Source organism: Bidens hawaiensis, unplaced genomic scaffold (genome assembly GCF_021521415.1).
Source record: "Bidens hawaiensis isolate Kalapana, Puna unplaced genomic scaffold, B.hawaiensis_p1.1 tig00024606_1, whole genome shotgun sequence".
NCBI classification, from domain to species: Eukaryota; Viridiplantae; Streptophyta; class Magnoliopsida; order Asterales; family Asteraceae; genus Bidens; species Bidens hawaiensis.
Genome location: NW_027493882.1, coordinates 64,722 through 84,617, shown reverse-complemented (window position 1 = coordinate 84,617; position 19,896 = coordinate 64,722). Strand labels below are relative to the sequence as shown.

Below are 19,896 nucleotides of genomic sequence, written 5' to 3'. Positions count from 1 at the left end.
AATCTGAATCAATAAGAGCCTTGCTGAATCGCTCAGATGTAACCCTTTATTGAAACAAACAAGCTGAAGTCTGAGCGATTCAGACTTCAGACCCATTCAGAGTCATTCAGATCCCAAACAAACACACCCTTAGTGTTTAGTATAGCTATACAACATAAACTATATATTATCACTTTTATCACTTTATCTTCCCCAATTATAATTAGGGTTCCTAAGTTTTAATTTTCCAGTTGCACATACAAATATTCACATACATCTCTCTCTGCAACTCATCTTTCAAAACATATCAAATCAACACACCATAACCGCTTAACTGAACCTCTATATATAATCAATCAAACACAAATGCTCGATCTTGTTTCTACTCAATCTCCATAAAACCTAATTTAGCGTCAACTTGGGGGGTTTTGATTCCATGGGGGATCTAGGTTCGGATGAGGATCGGACGTTGATTCCGTGTTTTGCTGCTTCGTTGTTTAATCTGGATCCGGATTCAGTTCCGATCGAGACGTGGATCCGGGCGGCAAAACCCGACCCGGGAGGTGTTGAAGTGTATTCGTCCGACTTTGGATTCTGAAGAAACGGAAGGATGTAATTAAGTATGTGCAAGAACTCATCAGATGCAATTTAACCTTCCTGTTGCTGGAAAAACAAACCGGTCTCCAGTACCACCATGGAGCCACTGCCGCCACATCTCTCTTATACTCAATTTCTTTAATTTACAATCTTGATTTCAGAATCTTGAAACCCTAAACTCACTATGCCATTCGGTTGGAAAAGGTTGAAATTTTGAATGGTTTCAAAGTGGTTTATGTTGTTATGGATGGATATGGAATTTTATGTTGTTGGTATGAATGAGATTCAGGTGATGATGATATGGATATGAGGATGATAATGAGATTAAGATGAAAGTGGTTTATGTTTTTGTTGGTATGAATGATGATGATAAGATGATGACGATTATATTATTATTATTATTAATCTATTTAAAAGAAGATTACTAAAATACCCTTGCCATCCAAAAGTCAACTAACGGTCAACTGACGGAAGGAGCCAAAAAAAGCCCGCCCGAGTTATATAAGGGCACAACCTTCGCAAAATAATTTTCAGTGATCGAAGGGTCTCGCGACCATATTTTCTAGGGAGGCAAATGATAATTTTCTCTATTGAAAAGCAATTACTTGATCGCTGAAGTCTGAATATAGTTACGATGTGATTCTTTGCTTAAACTTTGTACAGTATACATTCTATACCTGGGTTTTATATAGTCGAGGCTTTAATGCAAACAGGGAACTCCAATGGGCAAACCCGAAAGCCAAAAAAATTGGACAACAACGGGATGGATGTTCAGGTATGGAAACCGTTTTAAATAATTTACGGTATGAAACATGCATAAAATGCATGTATGTTTAATATTTTGTTTTATTGTCCTTTTGTCTTTGGGTAATGCAATAATATACAGATACACTAATTTGATTGTTTCTTTCGAAATTGAATATTGACACAAACCTTGTAGTCAAATGTGTTAGAACTTTAATGATGTGGAGTTATAGACAGTTTCAACAATCATTAAGAAGCAAAAGATTTAGGACCGTCTCAAAGCTAGCAACATGTTTCTGTACATGAACCAAAAAAACACAACTAGGATCCAAGTTCAGTTTGTGGTTTCTAGCTCGACCGATGTTTAAGATGAAGCATTCTTCCTTGCAGCATAAACTCGGTAAGCAGCTAACCCAACAACTGCAACCGCAGCTCCCACTGCAGACGTGATAAACACACATAAAAAAGGCAAACTAGGTCGTTATAACTGTGTCATCGTTTTAGTGGAATTGTGGTCACTTTTTTCTTTTTGATAAAAATAATAAAATTAAGTGCTTTTTATAATACAAGTGATAATACCTGAAACGGTCATTAGGGAACGATTAAGAAGACTTTGATAATGTTTTCGAGTTTTTGCAGCTTCAGTTTCAGGAATACTCAAATGCGGGTGAGATGCAGCTTTCACAATTTTCCTAAAAACGTAATTGAACTCTCCCAACCTTGTGCTTATCGGTATAGGAGCCTCCAATCCCATATCTTGGCTCACCTAAGAAAACAAACATTTCATATTATTTAATTTGTTAATTTAAAACGTATATGAAATTGTGAAATCATGGATGAGCTCGAGCTTAAGAAACAAAGCTCGAAACAAGGCGAGCTGAGCTCGAGCTCTTGTAGGTCCTACACCCCTAGACTGCCACCCCCTTAAAGGTTAACGGGCCAAACAGGTTGAAAGTTGCACCAAGTTACTACTTTATAGAATAATATTAATTATTCATGATTGTTACTAATAATGATGTATAGTTGTATACCCTTGTTGAATCTTGTATTGCGGTTGTACTAGATTCGAGGTCGTCTTTAGCTGCAACAATAACGCAAGGAACCTCATAACCCGTGGTTTCCCCATGCCTCGCAACTTCAACAAGTAACTTTCTTGCTCGTATCCATGAAGGCTCCATCCAACTACAAATTGAACATAAAAATGTTTTGATATTTCTAATAGAACAAAAAACAAATGATCAAACAAATCCAGTTACCTGTCATGAATAATAACCGCTACGTCACATGCTGCCAAAGCATCTTGATGACTCAGCAAGTTTTTAACTGCGTCTTCAGGTATCTCTCTTAAAATCAAAGTTTTTTTTGTTCCCTGTAAGAAGTTGAATAAATATACAAATTAACAATATGTAGAGGTGGCAAAGCTGGCGGGTTGGGTAATGGGTCAACAGTCAAAAACGGTCGTTTTTGTAAACGGACTGAAAGCTGCAGGATTGGGTTGACCGGAAACACTTTTTACAAAAAATTGATACAAATAGTTACTTTTAATATGACTAAAATAATAATATTTTCAATATAGCAAACTAAGTTTCTGCATAAAACGATATGAGATTTTATAACAGAACCTGCAAGCAACTCATTCATAAGTAAACGGGTCAAAATTGCCAGCTCTACTCATATTGAAAGCAAAATAAGCACGTAATCATCAAGGATCTTGAGTTGTATAACATGATGCTTACAATAAATGTACTTACATCAGGCTGATCAACAATATTAACTGCATATCGATCCCCTGTTGTTGGCGTGTATACTTCAGAAAATGGCCTGCAGTTCAAGCAATTAAAAAGAGAACATCATGAAAACTAGTAGGCAGAATATAAATTTTTAAATATAATATTCAATAAGTGAAAAGATTTTATTTCAGAAATATATGGGTGTGTATGTGTGTGTGTCAATATGTAATTCATTAAATTAGTTATAAATCGTGAAATAATAAATTACATAGTTATTAAAGATATAAGTATAACCAACACTAATCAAAGAACGTAAAATAAAAAAAAAGGTCAACGCATCCACCATATTGACATGTAAAAAAATTACCCGTATTGACCAACCCGACCCGCCCATTTTACAATCTCTAAAAAAACTTATCTAGTTTAGATGAAATACCTTCTAACAAAAGAATGCAAAAATGAGGATTTTCCGGCCTCTTTTGGTCCAAAAACAAAGCACTGGAAGACATTTCGGTCAGAGGTTCGCTTCTTTCGGTTAACACGTCTTTGCCGAGTAACTCTTACAGCAGAAGCAGGATCACCAGCATATCCGATGTATATCAGGTTCTCAACAGCAAGAATTGGATCTAAAACTGTCATTAAAGCCCACTGCATCCCACAAAAAAAAAATTAAAAATACGTATAAATATATAAATATTTATAACTGTATTCATATATACATACCTCCGACAAAAATCCATTGAGTGATAATCCTCCTAATGCGTTTTTTTCTGCAGCATTTGCATATGGAGCTTCATTCCAAGGACTGTAATGTAAAATAGCAAATTTTAAATGAAATTAATACACATAAAAGGAGGAAAAAGAAAATAATAGCTATAATAATTATGGGAAAAGTTGCAGTACTTTTCTGGTGCAGTAGAGAAAAGGTCATCAAGCTCAAGTGCATTGAGAGCATCATCCTGACCAAAAGACGAGCGAAGAGAATTTTAATTAATTAAAAATTAAAATATTTGAACAAAGAAGGTTTGAAAATTTAGAAATGCAAATTCGGTGGAAACCATATATTCAACTTCTAAAAGCTCAACAAAATTGCCATGAAACAGAATAAGCTTGGGATGTGCAACAAAACAAAATAACCGACATAACTGAACTGAAATAACCAAACCTAACCCAAACCCAACGGTTGGTTTTGTGTTTTTTCAAAAACCGAATTTCCGGTTCGGTTTTGGATTTGCATATACCTAAAACCGAAAAAACTGAACCTAACTCAAAAAATAGGTTTTTTTTATTTAATTTATCAATTCTAATTTTATTTTTGAGAGTTTCAATTTACAAGCAGCTTTATAAATGGTGCACCCGAATTATTTTAGACCCAATTGTGTACTAATCAATTAATCATTTATTAGCAAAAATAAAAAAATAGGCCCGAATTCATTATTTTGGGCCATTTTTTTCAAACCAAAATTTCAAGCCCAAATGACAAAACTAGAAAATAGAAATTAACCCACTATGAAAACCCAAAAACCAACTTTCAGTTTTTGGTTCGATTTGAGCCCATAACCGACCCATGCACACCACTAGAATAAGCAATTAAATCTATATTTGACAACTTAAATTTAGAAAGAAAAAGAAGAAGATAGTTAAACATACACCATCAAAGTCAAACAAGGTAAAAATTCCTCTGAGAAATTCCACAGCTTCACTTGTCAACTCAACAGTCTACAAACATACAAAAAACAATAATATCCCGGATTAATAACGATTCACTTGACATTAAATCAGTTACCATCATCTTCTATACCAATATCATACCACAAAAAAGACAATAATAATTTACCTGATCTGGAGTCTTTTTAATTGGAGGGAAAAGCTGATCGTCAGCAAGTCTAATGTCATTATTGTAACCAAATTTCCTTAAAACGGTCCATGTTGTCTCTAAACGCCCTTTTTCAATAAATAATGCATGAAGAAAAAGAAAGCCGGATAATGTTAGACCGTTCTCATTGACACCTTCAGGCAGTTTTTCTTGCACTACTCTTTTTACTTCCACTATTTCTGAGGGATGCAACGGTGCACTAAAGCATTTGACCTATTCAAAATCATAAAATTAAACTCTTTAATTCACGTTCTACAAATCTCCAATGTATAAGAAACAATATACACACCAAATGCATTTATCTCTAATGGGTCAAACAAGTAAATTATATAAATAAAAGATAACTGGTTCGAAGCTCACCCAAATGGTATTAAAATGCATATAGCCTCCTAAATTATTACTATTTGTAACTCTTAAAAATATGTATTACTACATATAAAAGTGAAAACTTGGATGAAAACTGTTTTGGCTTTCAATCCAACAAAAAAGGACCAATTTTGACCTGGATCTGTTTTGACGTGCTATCCAAACGGCATAAGTCGGTTCAGGTCAATATGGGTCAAAAGGATATATTCATTACAAAACAGATTACAAGGCAATTAGGGCTGTACATTATTTTATAAAAAACTCACTCAATTCGAAAACTGAAATCGGTTAATTCAGTTTTTAACCGAAACCAAACCAAATTCTTATTTCGTTAATCGGTTTGGTTAGCCATTTCTCTTTATTCAGTTCGGTTTTCGGTTAGCCAAATAAACCAATAACCAAAGCGGTGAACATCCCTAAAGGCATCGGTCAAAAGTCACCCAGAGTGTATTTTTAATGCGTATATTATAAAACCTCCCAAACTATTTTATTTTCTTAGATAGATTATACTGAAATAATGTAATTTTTGTAAGAACAAACTAGACACACTAATCGTTTACAAAAAGAATTAAAAAAAAAATAAACAAAATTTGTTTTACCCAACCCAACCCGACCTGTACCAAAAGTATCCACTTTGACCGTGGACCAAACTGTCTGACCCACCCATGAAAAGTACAAGTGGTTAAATTTAAGTAAGACCGAGAAATGAAACCTGGAAATCATTCAACTCTGCATCACTTAGGGTACCATCTCTATCGTGATCAGAGAGAATAAATATCCTCTTTAAAGCCCTCACGCATCGTGGTTTTAACATTTGTGTCTCCTGGTCAAATAGTGGGGCTGTTGGATGAATTACTGCCTTCTGGGCGTAGTAAAAAACCTCTGGGGTCTGATGTATATTTCAAAAACATCAAAATTCAATAATTCAGACTCAGTAATAGAAAAAATTAGAAAATATTTATAATAAATGTGGAGATTTCTTTTTACTGCAAATAAAAGCTTAGAGCTTTCAAGAAACAGAACATTACCTGAATATTTTTGAATGCTGAAGATTCAATACAAGTTTCAATCTCACGAAACTGTTGCATTATCGGTGACATCACCTGCTCCAAACTAATTGCATGTTGCTCGTCCCTTGAATCCATCTTACAACCTGCCACTATAACAGGAACTTTCACCTGTATGTGTATTACATCTTAGATCCAATAATAGCATAATCATAATTCTTGGTTTATAAATGGTTATTGATCAATGAAAGGGGAGTAACGTATGCTTGTAGTTCTTATTATCAAATATTTTATGGCTCATTCATTGCATAGATGAAACCATCACCATAAAATATTTAATAATAAGAACTACAAGCATGCATACATACACATATATACATATGTGTGTATGAGTGGATGGGTGTATATAATTTTGTTTTTCATTATATACACAAGTATATTACCTAAACCTAACATAAACAAGAATATTGTTGCTAACCAAGGTCACAGAAGAAAGTAAAATGATGTCTAAAACTGTAACAATCAAGCAAGCAATAATTTTATACAGTTCTAGTTTAACGAATCATAAATTAAAACAAAATGTTTAAAAAGATAATAAAATCTTTCCTAATAAAGCAAATAGAAAGTATACCTCTAATCTTCTAAGTTCAGGAAGCCAGAACGTACTCAACCGATCAAGTGTAGAAGGCTGATCACACGCATATGTAAGAACTACTGCATCAGCTCTCTTTAGTTCATCTTCAAGTTTGCCTCTTTCCTCCAAACTGAAATTAACAAATAAAAATAAAATTCATCACCAGCACATTCAGTTTCATGCTTCAAACTTCCCAAACTTCTCTAAGGGTAAAAATTAATTATATATCATTAATTTAACCTAAGCTATACCATATTATAATACACTAGCACGAATACCCCGTTACATGACGGGATAACTGGTGTTGCATTTAATCCAGTTGTGCCATGATTGCTCTTTTTTAGAACGTATTTTATAGTGGTATAGATTAATAAAAATTATGTCACTAAATACGGATTAATAAATAAAATTAATAAAACACATGTCATTAAACATAGAATGAATATAGTGAACTGTATGTAGGGCTAGTGACTAAAAGACCATTTAACCCCTTCAAAATTATTTAAAGTAATACATTAAACCATATGAACAAAAGGTTGTAAAACTCTTAAAATAAGAAAAAAAAAATTCTCATTCATATAGATATGAGGAGGGCAAGAAGGTACTTTTACACAATGCCCGATAAACTTTTAAAACATACGGTACAATCGCAAATCTTAGACTATCCCCGTTCACAAACCAATCGAACCCAATCTTTATAATTAAACTAATTTCTTTCTCTTCCACCTACCCAACCCAACCAAACTTTCCAACTCATTAGCAACCCAATCTTCACTATTTTTTATTGAATAAATATAATTTATAAATGTTTTTTTATTAGAAGTGACTAGAAATATAAAAAATAATTTCTTTTTTTTTAAATAAACATTATATATTTTAATTTAAAAAAAATATATGAATCAATATAAAGTTGACAAGTGCCAGACAGTATAAATAGTAATGATTAATATTGATTATATATGAAAAAATAAATAATTTTTACAAACTCAGTTTTTAATAAAATCAAGAAAAAACTGAATGTTTTTAGATATTTAAAAAACTTAATTGTTAAAAATGATTAGAGAAAAAGAATATTAGTATTAGAGAAAAATGATAAATAGAGTAGTGTGTGAAAGAAAAAAGAAAAGGTAATTATGTTAATGTTATGAAAGAAAGAGAGCAGAATAATAATAATAATAATAATAATAATAATACCTAGAAGATGTGTCAATGATGGTAACAGGAACACGGTCAGGGAAGATATCATCGGGCAGCCGGGTAGGTGGCAATACCGGAGGAAGCTTGGTCGGAAAAGACTCAGTTGCGGCGGTGATAATCAAGCTCGACTTGCCCGTACCACCGTCACCGGCTACTACGATTCGAACACCGCTCCTAGATTTCGCCATTGATATTATTAATTAACAAAAACCCTACAACTCTTTTTATTTTTATTTTTATTTTGATTGATGAGATGAGATGAGATGAGATGAGATGAGATGAGATGAGATGAGGGTTTAACCAAGATTTTTATTTTTATTTCTATCTTATTTGTTTATGTCATTTCCTTAAATAAATAAATATTATATAATACGATTTGATTTTTCGAAAATATGTTATGTCTTGAAACAAAAGTTAGCTTCTACATTTTTTGGTTGCCTTCTCCTCTAAGTATGTAAAATACGTTGTGTTTTTTTTTTAAATAGAAAACATGTTACAAATTACATAACATTTGCATTACAAAGTTAAAACAACATTAGCTATTGGTATTTAATAATATTTTACGAGTTGAAATGGGTTTCTTTTAAAATAAATTGTTTCATTTGGCGGCTGCTACTTGATCGCATCTCGACTAAACGGTCGTTGTCAACAAGAGGGGTGATCTTCGATAATCTACCATGTGTGCTTCAAAGAAACATCTCAACACCTTATGATTGTGATAATCTTCAAAATAGTATCTCTAAGCGGGTGTGGTCTATTATACATGATTGGGTCGTCAAATTACCTAAGCAGACGAATTTTGACACTTTAAAGGAGACTCTTGATTTCCGAAGAAGAGCATAAAGAACAAAGAGGAATATCACGTGGTTCAATCTATCTCAGTGATGGATGATTTGGAAAGATGGAAACGGCGTTATTTTCAATATTGTGCCCAAAATTGCAATGTTGTTAAAACCGGACCGGTTCGACCGGGAATCGGTCCACCAACCGATCTGGTTCTATGCTGCTCGCTCGATAACCAAAAAATCGGCCGGTCCGACCGGTTGAGTGGTTTTCCAATTAAAAAAATATTTTTTTTGAAGAATTTGTTTTTCTAGCAATATTTTAAGCCGGATTCGTTGGCCGGTTTGACCGGTTGAACCGGTGAACCTGTTGCCCGACCGGCTTGCTATCCGGTCCGGTTAAGAAAACATTGCAAAATAGTCAATGACATCAACTATGCTTCCTTCTAGTGGGTGAAACATCATTGCAAGAGACTAGAGGTGTGTGGTGCGATTTTGACTAAAACTGAACCAAAAACCAAACTTTCGTATGATTTTTTAAAACCATTCGATTTCGGTTTTTTGCGGTTTTCGGTGATTGGTTTTTGGGTTCGGTTTTCTCGGTTTTGCTAATCGAGTCAAAACTTTTTGGGCAAAAACCCATGATATTGAAATTGGGTATGATATTTTTTAAAAAATCTAATGATTAAAAGAATATTGAATATTTAGACTTTAAATATTAAAAGCCAATAAAAGATACATTTAAAATCAAATTTCAAAATCAAAACCTAGTACTATTAGTTATTAACAATATCTAAAAACCAAATATATTTGTTATTAACCATAGAGAAATGTTCAAATAAGAAGTTTGATTTTTCTAAAAAGGCTAAGAGGAGGGTATTTTAGTCTACTTCCTTAATATTAAAAACCTACTTAATTTAATTTCAAAAACCCACTTAATTAATCTTAAAAATCCACTTAAATTTTATTTGTCTCTAGTTGGTCCCTTTTTAAATATTATTTGTCTCTAAAAAAAAATTAATTCACCACGGCCTTCCTTCACACATGTGGTCTACACGTAGGTCATTAGCAATGTTCCACGACATGGCTTTTTGTCACATCAAACTATGCTAGATTTTCACGTCCCACGTTACTTAGCAACATGGCCGAATCAACTTTCCGTCGTTACCTGGTTTATTTTGTATCAAAAATTTCTTTCTTATTAGTTCTAACAATCTAACTCCGTCGAAATCAAGCAAACCAAGTCAAGTCAAATTGAGCCATTTTTTAAAATCCACCTGAGGCTGACTTGCCTTGTGACCAACCCTATAATCACACCTTATGGTTAAAATTTAAACGACCTCACTTCGTCTTGCTCGGCTCACGCCAAATCATGGACAACTCAATACAAGGGTTTAAGGCCTCACAAGCCAATCAAAATGTATAACTTATACTTATTTAGCTTCTCAAGCTCAATAAGGTAAAGCTTAGGCTCAAGCTCAGCCTTGTATGAGCTTTTATCAAGCCGATGTTAAGAGTAATTCACGAATGGCCATTACAATAATGCTCCTCCAAGTTTCAAATGACGTTCATCAAGGGAAACAAATCTATAAAATCAAAACTCAACTCAACATGTGGCTGCACTTGCATAACGTCAAATGATATGTCAATAAATTAATCGGTATTCCAAAACAATGTACGAAATAGAAAATTCTCATAGCAATAAAGATCTGGTTTTGACCTTCCAATGTCGTCAACAGTATGTCAGTATCATGGTTGAGTACAAACTAAAAGGATCATGTGGTCTATAAAAAACACAGGCACTAAACGACAAATACATACGCGTATTAACCGAGCATTCATCTTAATCTTTATTTTATATGCCAATACGACATATCGGGTTGCTCTTAATAAGACCAAGGTCCACCTACAAAAAAAGAAAAAAAAAACAGAATAAAATCATGTTTTGTATCTTTTTGGATTATGTTTTAATGGTTTAGAACACATTAATGCAGCGGTTTAAACTTTAAAACAGTTGTGTGTATACCTTGTGCCCGAAGAGATCTCTGATGTTATTGATGCCATAAAGTATCATAGTTGGCCTATAAGAATATCAGTTCCAAAAATATTTTTAAAAAAGCCATTGATTAAACAGGTCTAATTAATAGTTAAAAATATGAGGATACTTATAAAAATATGAGGATATTTACCGTTCAAGAGACAGGCCCCAAGCAATAACGCTAACATCTTCCGGAAGTCCCATAGGAAGTAACATTTCAGGTCGAAACATTCCAGAATTTCCTACTTCAACCCATTTCTTAAGACCTTCATGATATCTGCCCCATTAGATAGTACATATGTTATACCTACCTGCTAAAAAGTCAAAACGATTGAAAGTCAAACAAAAATAAAAACTGACCCGAATATTTCCATGCTTGGTTCAGTGTATGGATTGTAAGCAGGCTTGAAACGCAAGTTGGACATTCCTGGAATAAAAGATGGAATGAGATAATATTATATTATTTCATTTGTTTTACTTACGGTAAATTAAGGTAGTGCTCCTTAACATGAAGATTAATGTTTACCCAAACGAGAGAAGAAATCATGCAGCACACCCTGTAGGTCCCCAAGACTTAGCCCACGGTCACATATTAGCCCTGAAACCAATAGTGGTAAAAATTTAAACAAAAATAAATTGAACGGCGAACTTCAACTGAATCTGTCAGAGTTAAACATAAAAAACACATCATAGTTTAACTTTTTTAATCAACTATTTACAAAGTGTTTTTCAAACATTTTCTAAAAGTACAAACTTCCTGAAAACAGATAACGTAATTTTTTTTCCAACAGGAAATAACGCATGTGCGTTTTTTATAGAACTATTATTTTCATTTCAACTAAAAGTCAATTTTAAAATGTCAACTTTTTTAATTTTTTCAGTAGTAGTAGATATTTCGTTGTATAAAAAAATGAACAGAGACAAGGATACCTTCTATTTGATGGAACTCAGCAAGATGGGTCCGGTCAACAGCCTCGTTTCTGAAAACCCGATCAATACTATAGTACCTTTTTGCTTCAAAAGGTTTCTGCAAATTTTATAAGTTCAGCAGTTGATAGATTCATATGCAGTAATGCAGCCAAACATTTCATTTTTCCGCTCCAGGATAAGGCTGCTCAAAGAGCTTGAACAGTTGAGCTTGAGGCTTGCTCAGACAATCAACGAGCCTGGCCCAAGCCAAGGTCGGCTCGTAGCTTTTCTGTGTGTGTTTGTAACTTTGTATACATATGGCATTTTTATAGTGAAAAAATTAATATATATATATATATATTGAAAATTCAAATTTCACTCATTTAAAAGTAAAGGACATATATTACAGTATATATATAAACTACAACCCAACTTTAATATATATAAATTTTGAATTCTGTAATTTATAAATTCTGCATAATATGTTACAAATACTATTTTCAGCTTTTATATACACAAATATGTATAAAAATACAAAAATTGAGAAAAAAAAGATGTCTCATTAAGCCACAAGCTGAGCACTCAAGAGTTTGAAAATGCCGAGATCGAGCATAACATTTCAGCTCGTTAAGATAAATGAGCAAAGCCCGAGCCCACCTGGCTCGGCTCGTTTACAGCCGCCCTACTCCAGAACAAAGCATGTAAATAAAAGAAGGTAAAAGAAACCAGTGTATAGAGATATAAACATTTTTTTCACCCCTTCCAATACTTTTTTAGTTATTCTTCTTTATTTTAATAATAATAAATTATGTTACAAAAAGCAAAGCATGGTCATAATAAATGAAAAGACTGAACAAAACAATGAAAATAAAACCTTTGCAAGGGCGTACAGCATCCTCGAGGACACAGCAGTTGTATGAGTTCTTAACAAGTTTTTATTTGCTTCCTCTCTTTTCCAATCATATCCATACCTGAAAAATAAACATTGCTAAAAGTTAAAAAAAATCTTAGAAAAAGCATGAAAATATAAATATATAAATACATGTTTCATATGATGGCATACCCTCTTGACCCATGACCTCCAGACTCATGAATCTGCTTCACTCTCTCAACATAAACTTCGGGAAGTGTCTTTGTAGTAGACGGTTCTACATATTTCAATGCCACATCATCCATTAGAGTATATTCGAAAGCAAAGACGCAAGGCACAAAACTTTTGTTTAAAACATACCGCGTAGAAAGAATGTATCATGTGAATCACGAGCAGGGTGTTGTTGCGGTTGGAAAAGTGCATCAAAATTCCAAAAGCTGCGATTATTATCACAGTTTTAGCATAAGAAAAGTAATTTTTGCAGACCATATCCTCAGATAAAATCCTTATTTAACTTATAACACCGAATAATTATAGGTAGGCAAGGTTACATATTACAAAAGAGACTGGAATTAATATCCGAATACCTGTAAGCAAACCGAATTTTCAGAGAACAAATCGTAAAGCAGTCAGCTAGAAGTTCGTTTATGTTCATATACTTAATTAAAAAACGAACATGAACAAAAAGATGTGTTCATTTAGTTAAGCGAACGAACATGAACACATGCTTCGTTCTTTCATTTATGCTTGTGAATGTTCGTTTATTTAAATTTGCTGTTTGCTCATTTATGTTTTATGTTCGTTAGTTTACGTTTGTTCGTTAATATAATGATCTAAAAAATTTTGGCCCATTCCAACTTAGTTTAGTTTTATTAACTTTTTAGGCCCAACACATTGTTCTTCACATTACACTAAACTGGTTTACTTCAATTATATTTGTTCATCTATGCTCAGTTATGTTCGTTCGTGAATCATTCGTTTATACTGTTAACGAACGAACATGTTCGTTTTTTAACAAACACAAACAAAAGAAATCCATTCGTTTAAATCTTCGTGTTCGATTGTTTGTTCAGTTAAAAGTTAACAAACGAACATGAACAAGCTGCGTTCATGTTCGTTTACAAGCCTGCCAGCCTGATACTGTAACTAGACTGGATGGGAAATCCACAATATATACAGGTAAGAAACCAAAAACCCTAGATAAACCTAACTTGGACCTACTGGCCATAAACTAATAGACCATAACAATAACTAGTAATAATTATAATTAACACAATCAAACTGCATAAATAAAGAACAGTAGCTACCTGCTTTCAACATAATTATTTGTTGGCATTTCCTCAAATCTGTAATCAAACAAAGCAGTATTGTAAAAGCTATTATTTATTAAAATGATGCCTGAACAAAATGTTATAGTTGAAATTTACCCCATTTGAAGAAAAATCATCTGCATTTGTCGCCTTACCTGAAATGACTTGATATTTAGATATAGGAATCTTATTTGATGAAAATTTGCTTAATCAATTAAAATTTTAAATAACTAACATATCTCAATTACATAATTATTTATTATTCCAACAGAAATTAAGCAAAAATCAAAGAAAACAGAAAATGACTAATTGTATTCTTGCCTTGAGCAATGGATGAAGATAACCGCCTTCAACAGGTAAACCTTTTGCAAGAAAATTATACTCTTTAAACTGCAACTCCTTCCACTCACCACTGAATAACAAAAAAGAAAATACAAGTATTAATTTCAGTTTTTAAAAGATTTATTTTTTTTGCAAATGAATTTTATCAGAACAAAAATTTGAGTTTCTTGGCCGATCCAAAAGAGAAAGAGCGAGCTTAAGTTTATTGACTTAGTATGGTGCTGGTTATTAGACCTTTATAAACACAGTTTATCTTTTCTTTTTGTTGTAAACATTAAACAAGTGAAAATCAAGATTTGAATAATACCTTTGCAGATTTTCTCGGGTTAAATCAGTGGCAGGCTTCTTTCTTTTAGGGGCATATTGAGGACCTTTTTTTACAGAGTAGCCTTTCCATATCCTGTAAAAGTGTAAAGACTTCAAAAATCACACACATAAGATTCAGATGTAACATGATATATTGAAAAACTGCTGTCAATTACATAAATTATGAGCAATAAAGTTGGTACAAAATAACCAACTTATCATGATGTATGTGTAGCCAAAAGCATAGAAATGGGATGGAACTATTACTGAGGAGATATAAGTTTTCTTCGCTTCAGAGCATCAATATCCTCTTGTTTGAGAGCCTGAAATACTTATCTCAATGGTCAAAGTATGTAAGGATACTACGTTAAGTCAAGGATATAGTTGATATTCAAATAAAAGAAATAAGTGGTCTATGTAGTTCTTAAATAATATCATTATTTCAGACAACATAAAAGATTATGTTTCAAATTAGGAAGATATGTAATTCTAGCCAATAGTTGATGATTAATATTCTAATCAAAGTAAAGAGCTTGGTAAATATACACACCTCTCCGTCTTTTATCTTTATGAGCAGAGCCTTCACATTATCATCAACATGTGCAACCTACAACAAGTCATAAATTAAAAAGATTAGTTTTTATACATCAACTAAAAAACAAGACTTCACAGAATATATGAAATTAACAATGTAAAGAAGATGCGTGAGCACAAACACTACACAATGTTATAGCTTTAATAGGGTATTTATACTCAATTAACTAACAAATTCAGCTTATATGAAACTAACAAGTTCAAACTTTCAATATTAAGCAAACAAATAGTAACTTCAAAGAGTGAGTTATACCAATTAACAGAAGTAACAAGTTCAAAAATATACAATCATCCTTAACATTACTCTACTAACTTTACCTTTCTAGAGACGTGTGTCTTTCCCATCTCCACCCAGTCATTTTTTCTCGCTTGCTGGCTACCTATCTTGAAAACAGAGTCTCCTAACTTTTTCTGCATTCAATAAAATCAATTCATTCAGTATACCTTCAAACAAGTGTCCATCTATTCTCAGATGCTGGTATCAAATGCTATTATAATTTACATGTAATGTAATTACATATAACAAATCAAATATTCATAACCCATAATGTAAGTAGAAGATTGTTTGTTTAACCTTTAGTTCTACTGGTGAAATGCCCTCTGGTGGGATGGCCATGAATAGTTGGAATTCTGGAGATCCGCTAGCAGCATAAGTTTTTCCTTCAGTAGTTAGTTGCCATCTCTCTTTCTTTATATCCTATAGACAATGCATAATGGCAAATTATGGTTTATATACAAAAAAATAAAACCAAACTCGATATCTCTGAGCCAAACAGAACAAAATGTCACTATGATACTACAATATTTTCATCTGTATACTCACACAAAAGTATTTACCAAAACACGACCGTATTCACATAAGCATTCATTTACACAACTCATCTCCAACTATAATCACAATGGTTGATACTTATCATTAAAACTGATTGAAATGAATCAATGATTAACATTCTCTGTGCCAAATTGCTCTTCCTCCCAACATATAGTCCCAAAATGACCTTTTGTGCCAGTGATCTACTGACCTTAACTAATCAGAAACTGTGTAGACTACAAATACAATATACGTTCACGAGTAAGTATATAACAGTAGTTACTACAAAGTAAAGAATAGCATGTGTTCAAAGTAAAAACTTATAATTAGGTATAGCAAGTAATATAATAATAATAAAAATGTAGTCAAATTCAGTTACATATATTATTAACCTTGATATCATCATCTTTTCAATAATAAAATGAGAATTGAATAGAAATAGACCTGAGCATCGACGAATCGAAAGCCATTGAGGCTCTTAATGACGTTGACAATCTCTTCATGGCTAATTCCTTTGTCCTCAGCGAACTCACCTGAATCAACTATTTGTTCGTTATGTTCCAGAAACCCTAACACTGCTTCTTCCGCCATCGATTGTAAATGACTATACCTACTACACAAATTATTATTATATATTAAAATATAAACGATAAGAAGTCGATTATGACTGACTGAAATTAAGAAGATTATACTTCAGTTTGATGAACTTAACTGGTTCAATTATTATACATAGATATATGTAAAGTAAATCGATATTAATATAGCTCACCTTGATCTGATGAAGCGACGGCGGAAGCAAGATGTATAGTAACAAAGGGTTTTTGGTTTGGTGACGGTAAAGGGACTAATCGAATACGGTAACTCCACATGTCTAGAGTAGGTTTTTTTTAACCATTTAGAGATTTATCCTTCATTTTTTCCTGATTCGTAAATGTTCACTTGCGTGTCGTTATTACTCATTTCTCTTATGTTACGTGTCTCTCTTTCTCTCATTTCGACTCTTTTTCATTCTTTTCAAATCCATTCGTCTATCGCATCGTTCTTTCTCTCTTTTCGACTATGGTCGTCTATAAACAAATAAGTATGTAAAGAGTTAGGGAAAAAGATACGCAACCAATGTATAAATGTTCAAGTGAATGTTAACTAATCCATCATACGTCCTCTCCCCGATCGAGAGTTTTCTTCACTGAATCATCTCCTTAAGGTAGGGATCGCCAGGACATTTGTCACTCTTCAAAGGAAGTGATCACCTTCCTCACTAACTACACCAAGTACTTAGCTTTACAATTATCTACTAATCAAATGTAGTGAGCGCATTCTTCAACAGCCACACCAAATGACTAGCTTTACACTTATTCAATATGTTCATTATACGGTGAACTCTCTCAAACTCTCAATAATAATAAACTCTATGTCAAAATAGAGTTTCCCAACCCATTACAACAATATTTTAAAATAGTGTTCCCATCTCAAATCTCAATTGTTAAATCACTAGATTAACCTGTAGTGAGGAACCCTCAATATACAAGTGAGAATGAGCAAGTGATATAACTTTGAAGCTCTTATTTTTGCTTTTGATTTTGATCTCTTCTTTTTGAATTGGAGCTCGAATTCTTCTTGAAATATGGAAAAGAATATTTATGAATGTATATATGAATATTGTAGAGTAAAGTGTTGAAGTCTTGTGAATGCATAAGTTAATAGCCCAACATGTGAAAGAAAGTTGTCTTTAATTTGTTGATCTCATAGTCGGTTCAATCGACCATGACCGTCTAGTTCACATCAACTGGGGTCTCGTGAATATAAACATTGTGTCAGGTATGTTCTTCTTTTAAGCCTCCGCATGCTATTAAATGTCCCTTTCATTAGACTTTGACCTTGCATCACTAAAAATGTATTTCACCTAAATGGCGTGAACACTTTGGGTATGCTTGTCAAAACTAGTCGGTGGCTGGAAACTGATAGCTATAGCTTTTTAGATATATTTAAGTATTTGACAAAATTGTCACACCCTCAAAATCCACTAATGGAGTTTTACCGTCAGAGGGTGCGAACTAACAGGATCGGAATCATCAGTTATAATCAAACCATAAAAACGTTTAAATGAAAATAAGTGCGGAAGCGTAAAACCATAGAAACAACGTTACGTCACCCAGGACGATTTAAAACCAAGGATAACAGTTAAAAGTAAGTTTGCATAGTTAAAAGTTTATCAAGCAATGCATGTTCCTAAACCGCGCGCCCGCCTCGGCTACCTGAGAATAACATACTAAAAGTGTCAACACAAGGTTGGTGAGTTCACAAGTTATATAAAAATAAATCGTTTAGCGTTTGCGTTTAGCGTTACAGCGTTTTGCGTTACAGCGTTACAGCGTTTTGCGTTACCAGATAGTGTTATGTCAAATTATATATCGATAGGTAGCTAGTCTATACAACAAGTATTACTAAGTGTTCGACACCGAAGCTGACTCGTTTATTAAGTGCCTTGTCACCAGGTCCTCCAGACCATGGTACGTGTTAGCCAAAATTACACCCGCTCGATCTCCAGTCGAGTTTAGTGTTGGGTGGGGTTTGTCAAACCCAATAGTACTACTCAACAGTGACTCGCTATTCTAAATATTAACCGGTTCGATGTGTAGGACTTCAAATATTTCGTTTGCCACTTAGCCTTTACAAGTGATATATAATTTATAACAAAATCTTAAATGCGTTGTGGAGTATGTTATCTCCCCCAAGTGAAAAGCGTTTGAAAACAGTTTAAAGAGGGGAAAGTGAAACTCACTGTTTGCGAAGAATTTCCCAAATTAAATCACCAAGATGCGCGTCACCGAAAAACTCTCTCTAACGTTCTAAAACAACAAAGAGATTTTTCTAAGTGTCGGAATATTATCGAGTCTCTAGACCCGGCACATAATACCTATGCACATAACATGTTTCGTGCTTCGTTCGTGAATCGTGTGTGACTTTAACAAGTGTTTTTGTGACACATTACATGTGTAAGCAATCACATACGTGCCATGTATTCATAACGTACATTACTAGCAATTATTCCCCGTAAGGGCATTTTGGTCAACAAATAACAATTAACTAGCCATTATTCCCCATGAGGGCAATTTGGTCAAATCATGGCAATCAATTAGCAATTATCCCCCCGCAAGGGTATTTTGGTCCAAACATAACAATTATATAGCAAGTATCATGTTTCGTGCATCTTTACACAACTCAGCAGCTAGTTTCACCGAGACAGAAATCCTACTAGAAAGATTGTACTATTTCACCGATCATAGCATCTCAATTAATTTACCAAAAATCATCACAGAAGCACATATGTCTTAGGTTTCCAGAACATATTTAATTATATTTTTATTCCACATAGTTTTCTCACAATCATCAAATCATTACAGCAAACTCATAACAGTCAAGTTCATGCGCAACAGAATTTTATTTGCAATTCCCGTTAAACGAAAAATCCAATAAATGCAAGACCACTTGGGTTAGGTTCCTAACTCAATAAGTCAACTTCCAGAAGTGGAACCAACCCAATTGGTCTCGTAGTTCATGAGATATAATATTTACAACACAACCTAACAGCAGGTCTAACAGCTCAGCTTTGCACAATGTTTTTGTAAATTCATAAAAGTTAACTTCTACTTGTCCAAAAATTTCAAGTTTATATTCTTTAGAAACTAGACTCAACCTAGTTTACTGTAGTACCAACAATCTCAACAAATTTTCATGTTTACACTTCATTACAGTCACTTAAACATCATATACACATTCTGTCCAGAAACTGTTTGCATCCA

At 33.3% G+C, this 19,896-nt stretch overlaps 2 protein-coding genes across 2 annotated transcripts; both read right to left on the bottom strand.

Annotated features, from left to right (window-relative positions):
- Positions 1–1,534: 1,534 nt before the first annotated feature.
- On the bottom strand, positions 1,535–8,319 carry LOC143569554 (mitochondrial Rho GTPase 1-like). The gene is made up of 14 exons (XM_077055435.1): positions 8,128–8,319; positions 6,931–7,063; positions 6,321–6,470; positions 6,005–6,181; positions 4,888–5,139; positions 4,701–4,769; positions 3,954–4,009; positions 3,774–3,855; positions 3,487–3,698; positions 3,072–3,141; positions 2,577–2,689; positions 2,352–2,502; positions 1,900–2,086; positions 1,535–1,758 (listed from the first exon to the last, which is right to left on the bottom strand). The coding sequence occupies exons 1-14, from the start codon at positions 8,316–8,318 to the stop codon at positions 1,685–1,687; spliced, it is 1,917 nt and encodes a 638-aa protein (XP_076911550.1). The 5' UTR covers position 8,319; the 3' UTR covers positions 1,535–1,684.
- A 2,126-nt stretch (positions 8,320–10,445) lies between these two features.
- LOC143569553 (phenylalanine--tRNA ligase alpha subunit, cytoplasmic-like) lies at positions 10,446–16,706 on the bottom strand. Its single transcript, XM_077055434.1, has 18 exons — positions 16,538–16,706; positions 15,857–15,979; positions 15,601–15,693; positions 15,239–15,295; positions 14,956–15,011; positions 14,690–14,782; positions 14,362–14,452; positions 14,158–14,195; positions 14,038–14,076; positions 13,091–13,167; positions 12,923–13,007; positions 12,734–12,830; positions 11,881–11,977; positions 11,477–11,548; positions 11,311–11,377; positions 11,102–11,227; positions 10,939–10,993; positions 10,446–10,818 (listed from the first exon to the last, which is right to left on the bottom strand). Exons 1-18 carry the CDS (start codon positions 16,682–16,684, stop codon positions 10,768–10,770), a joined length of 1,464 nt encoding a protein of 487 aa, XP_076911549.1. The 5' UTR covers positions 16,685–16,706; the 3' UTR covers positions 10,446–10,767.
- Positions 16,707–19,896: the final 3,190 nt, after the last annotated feature.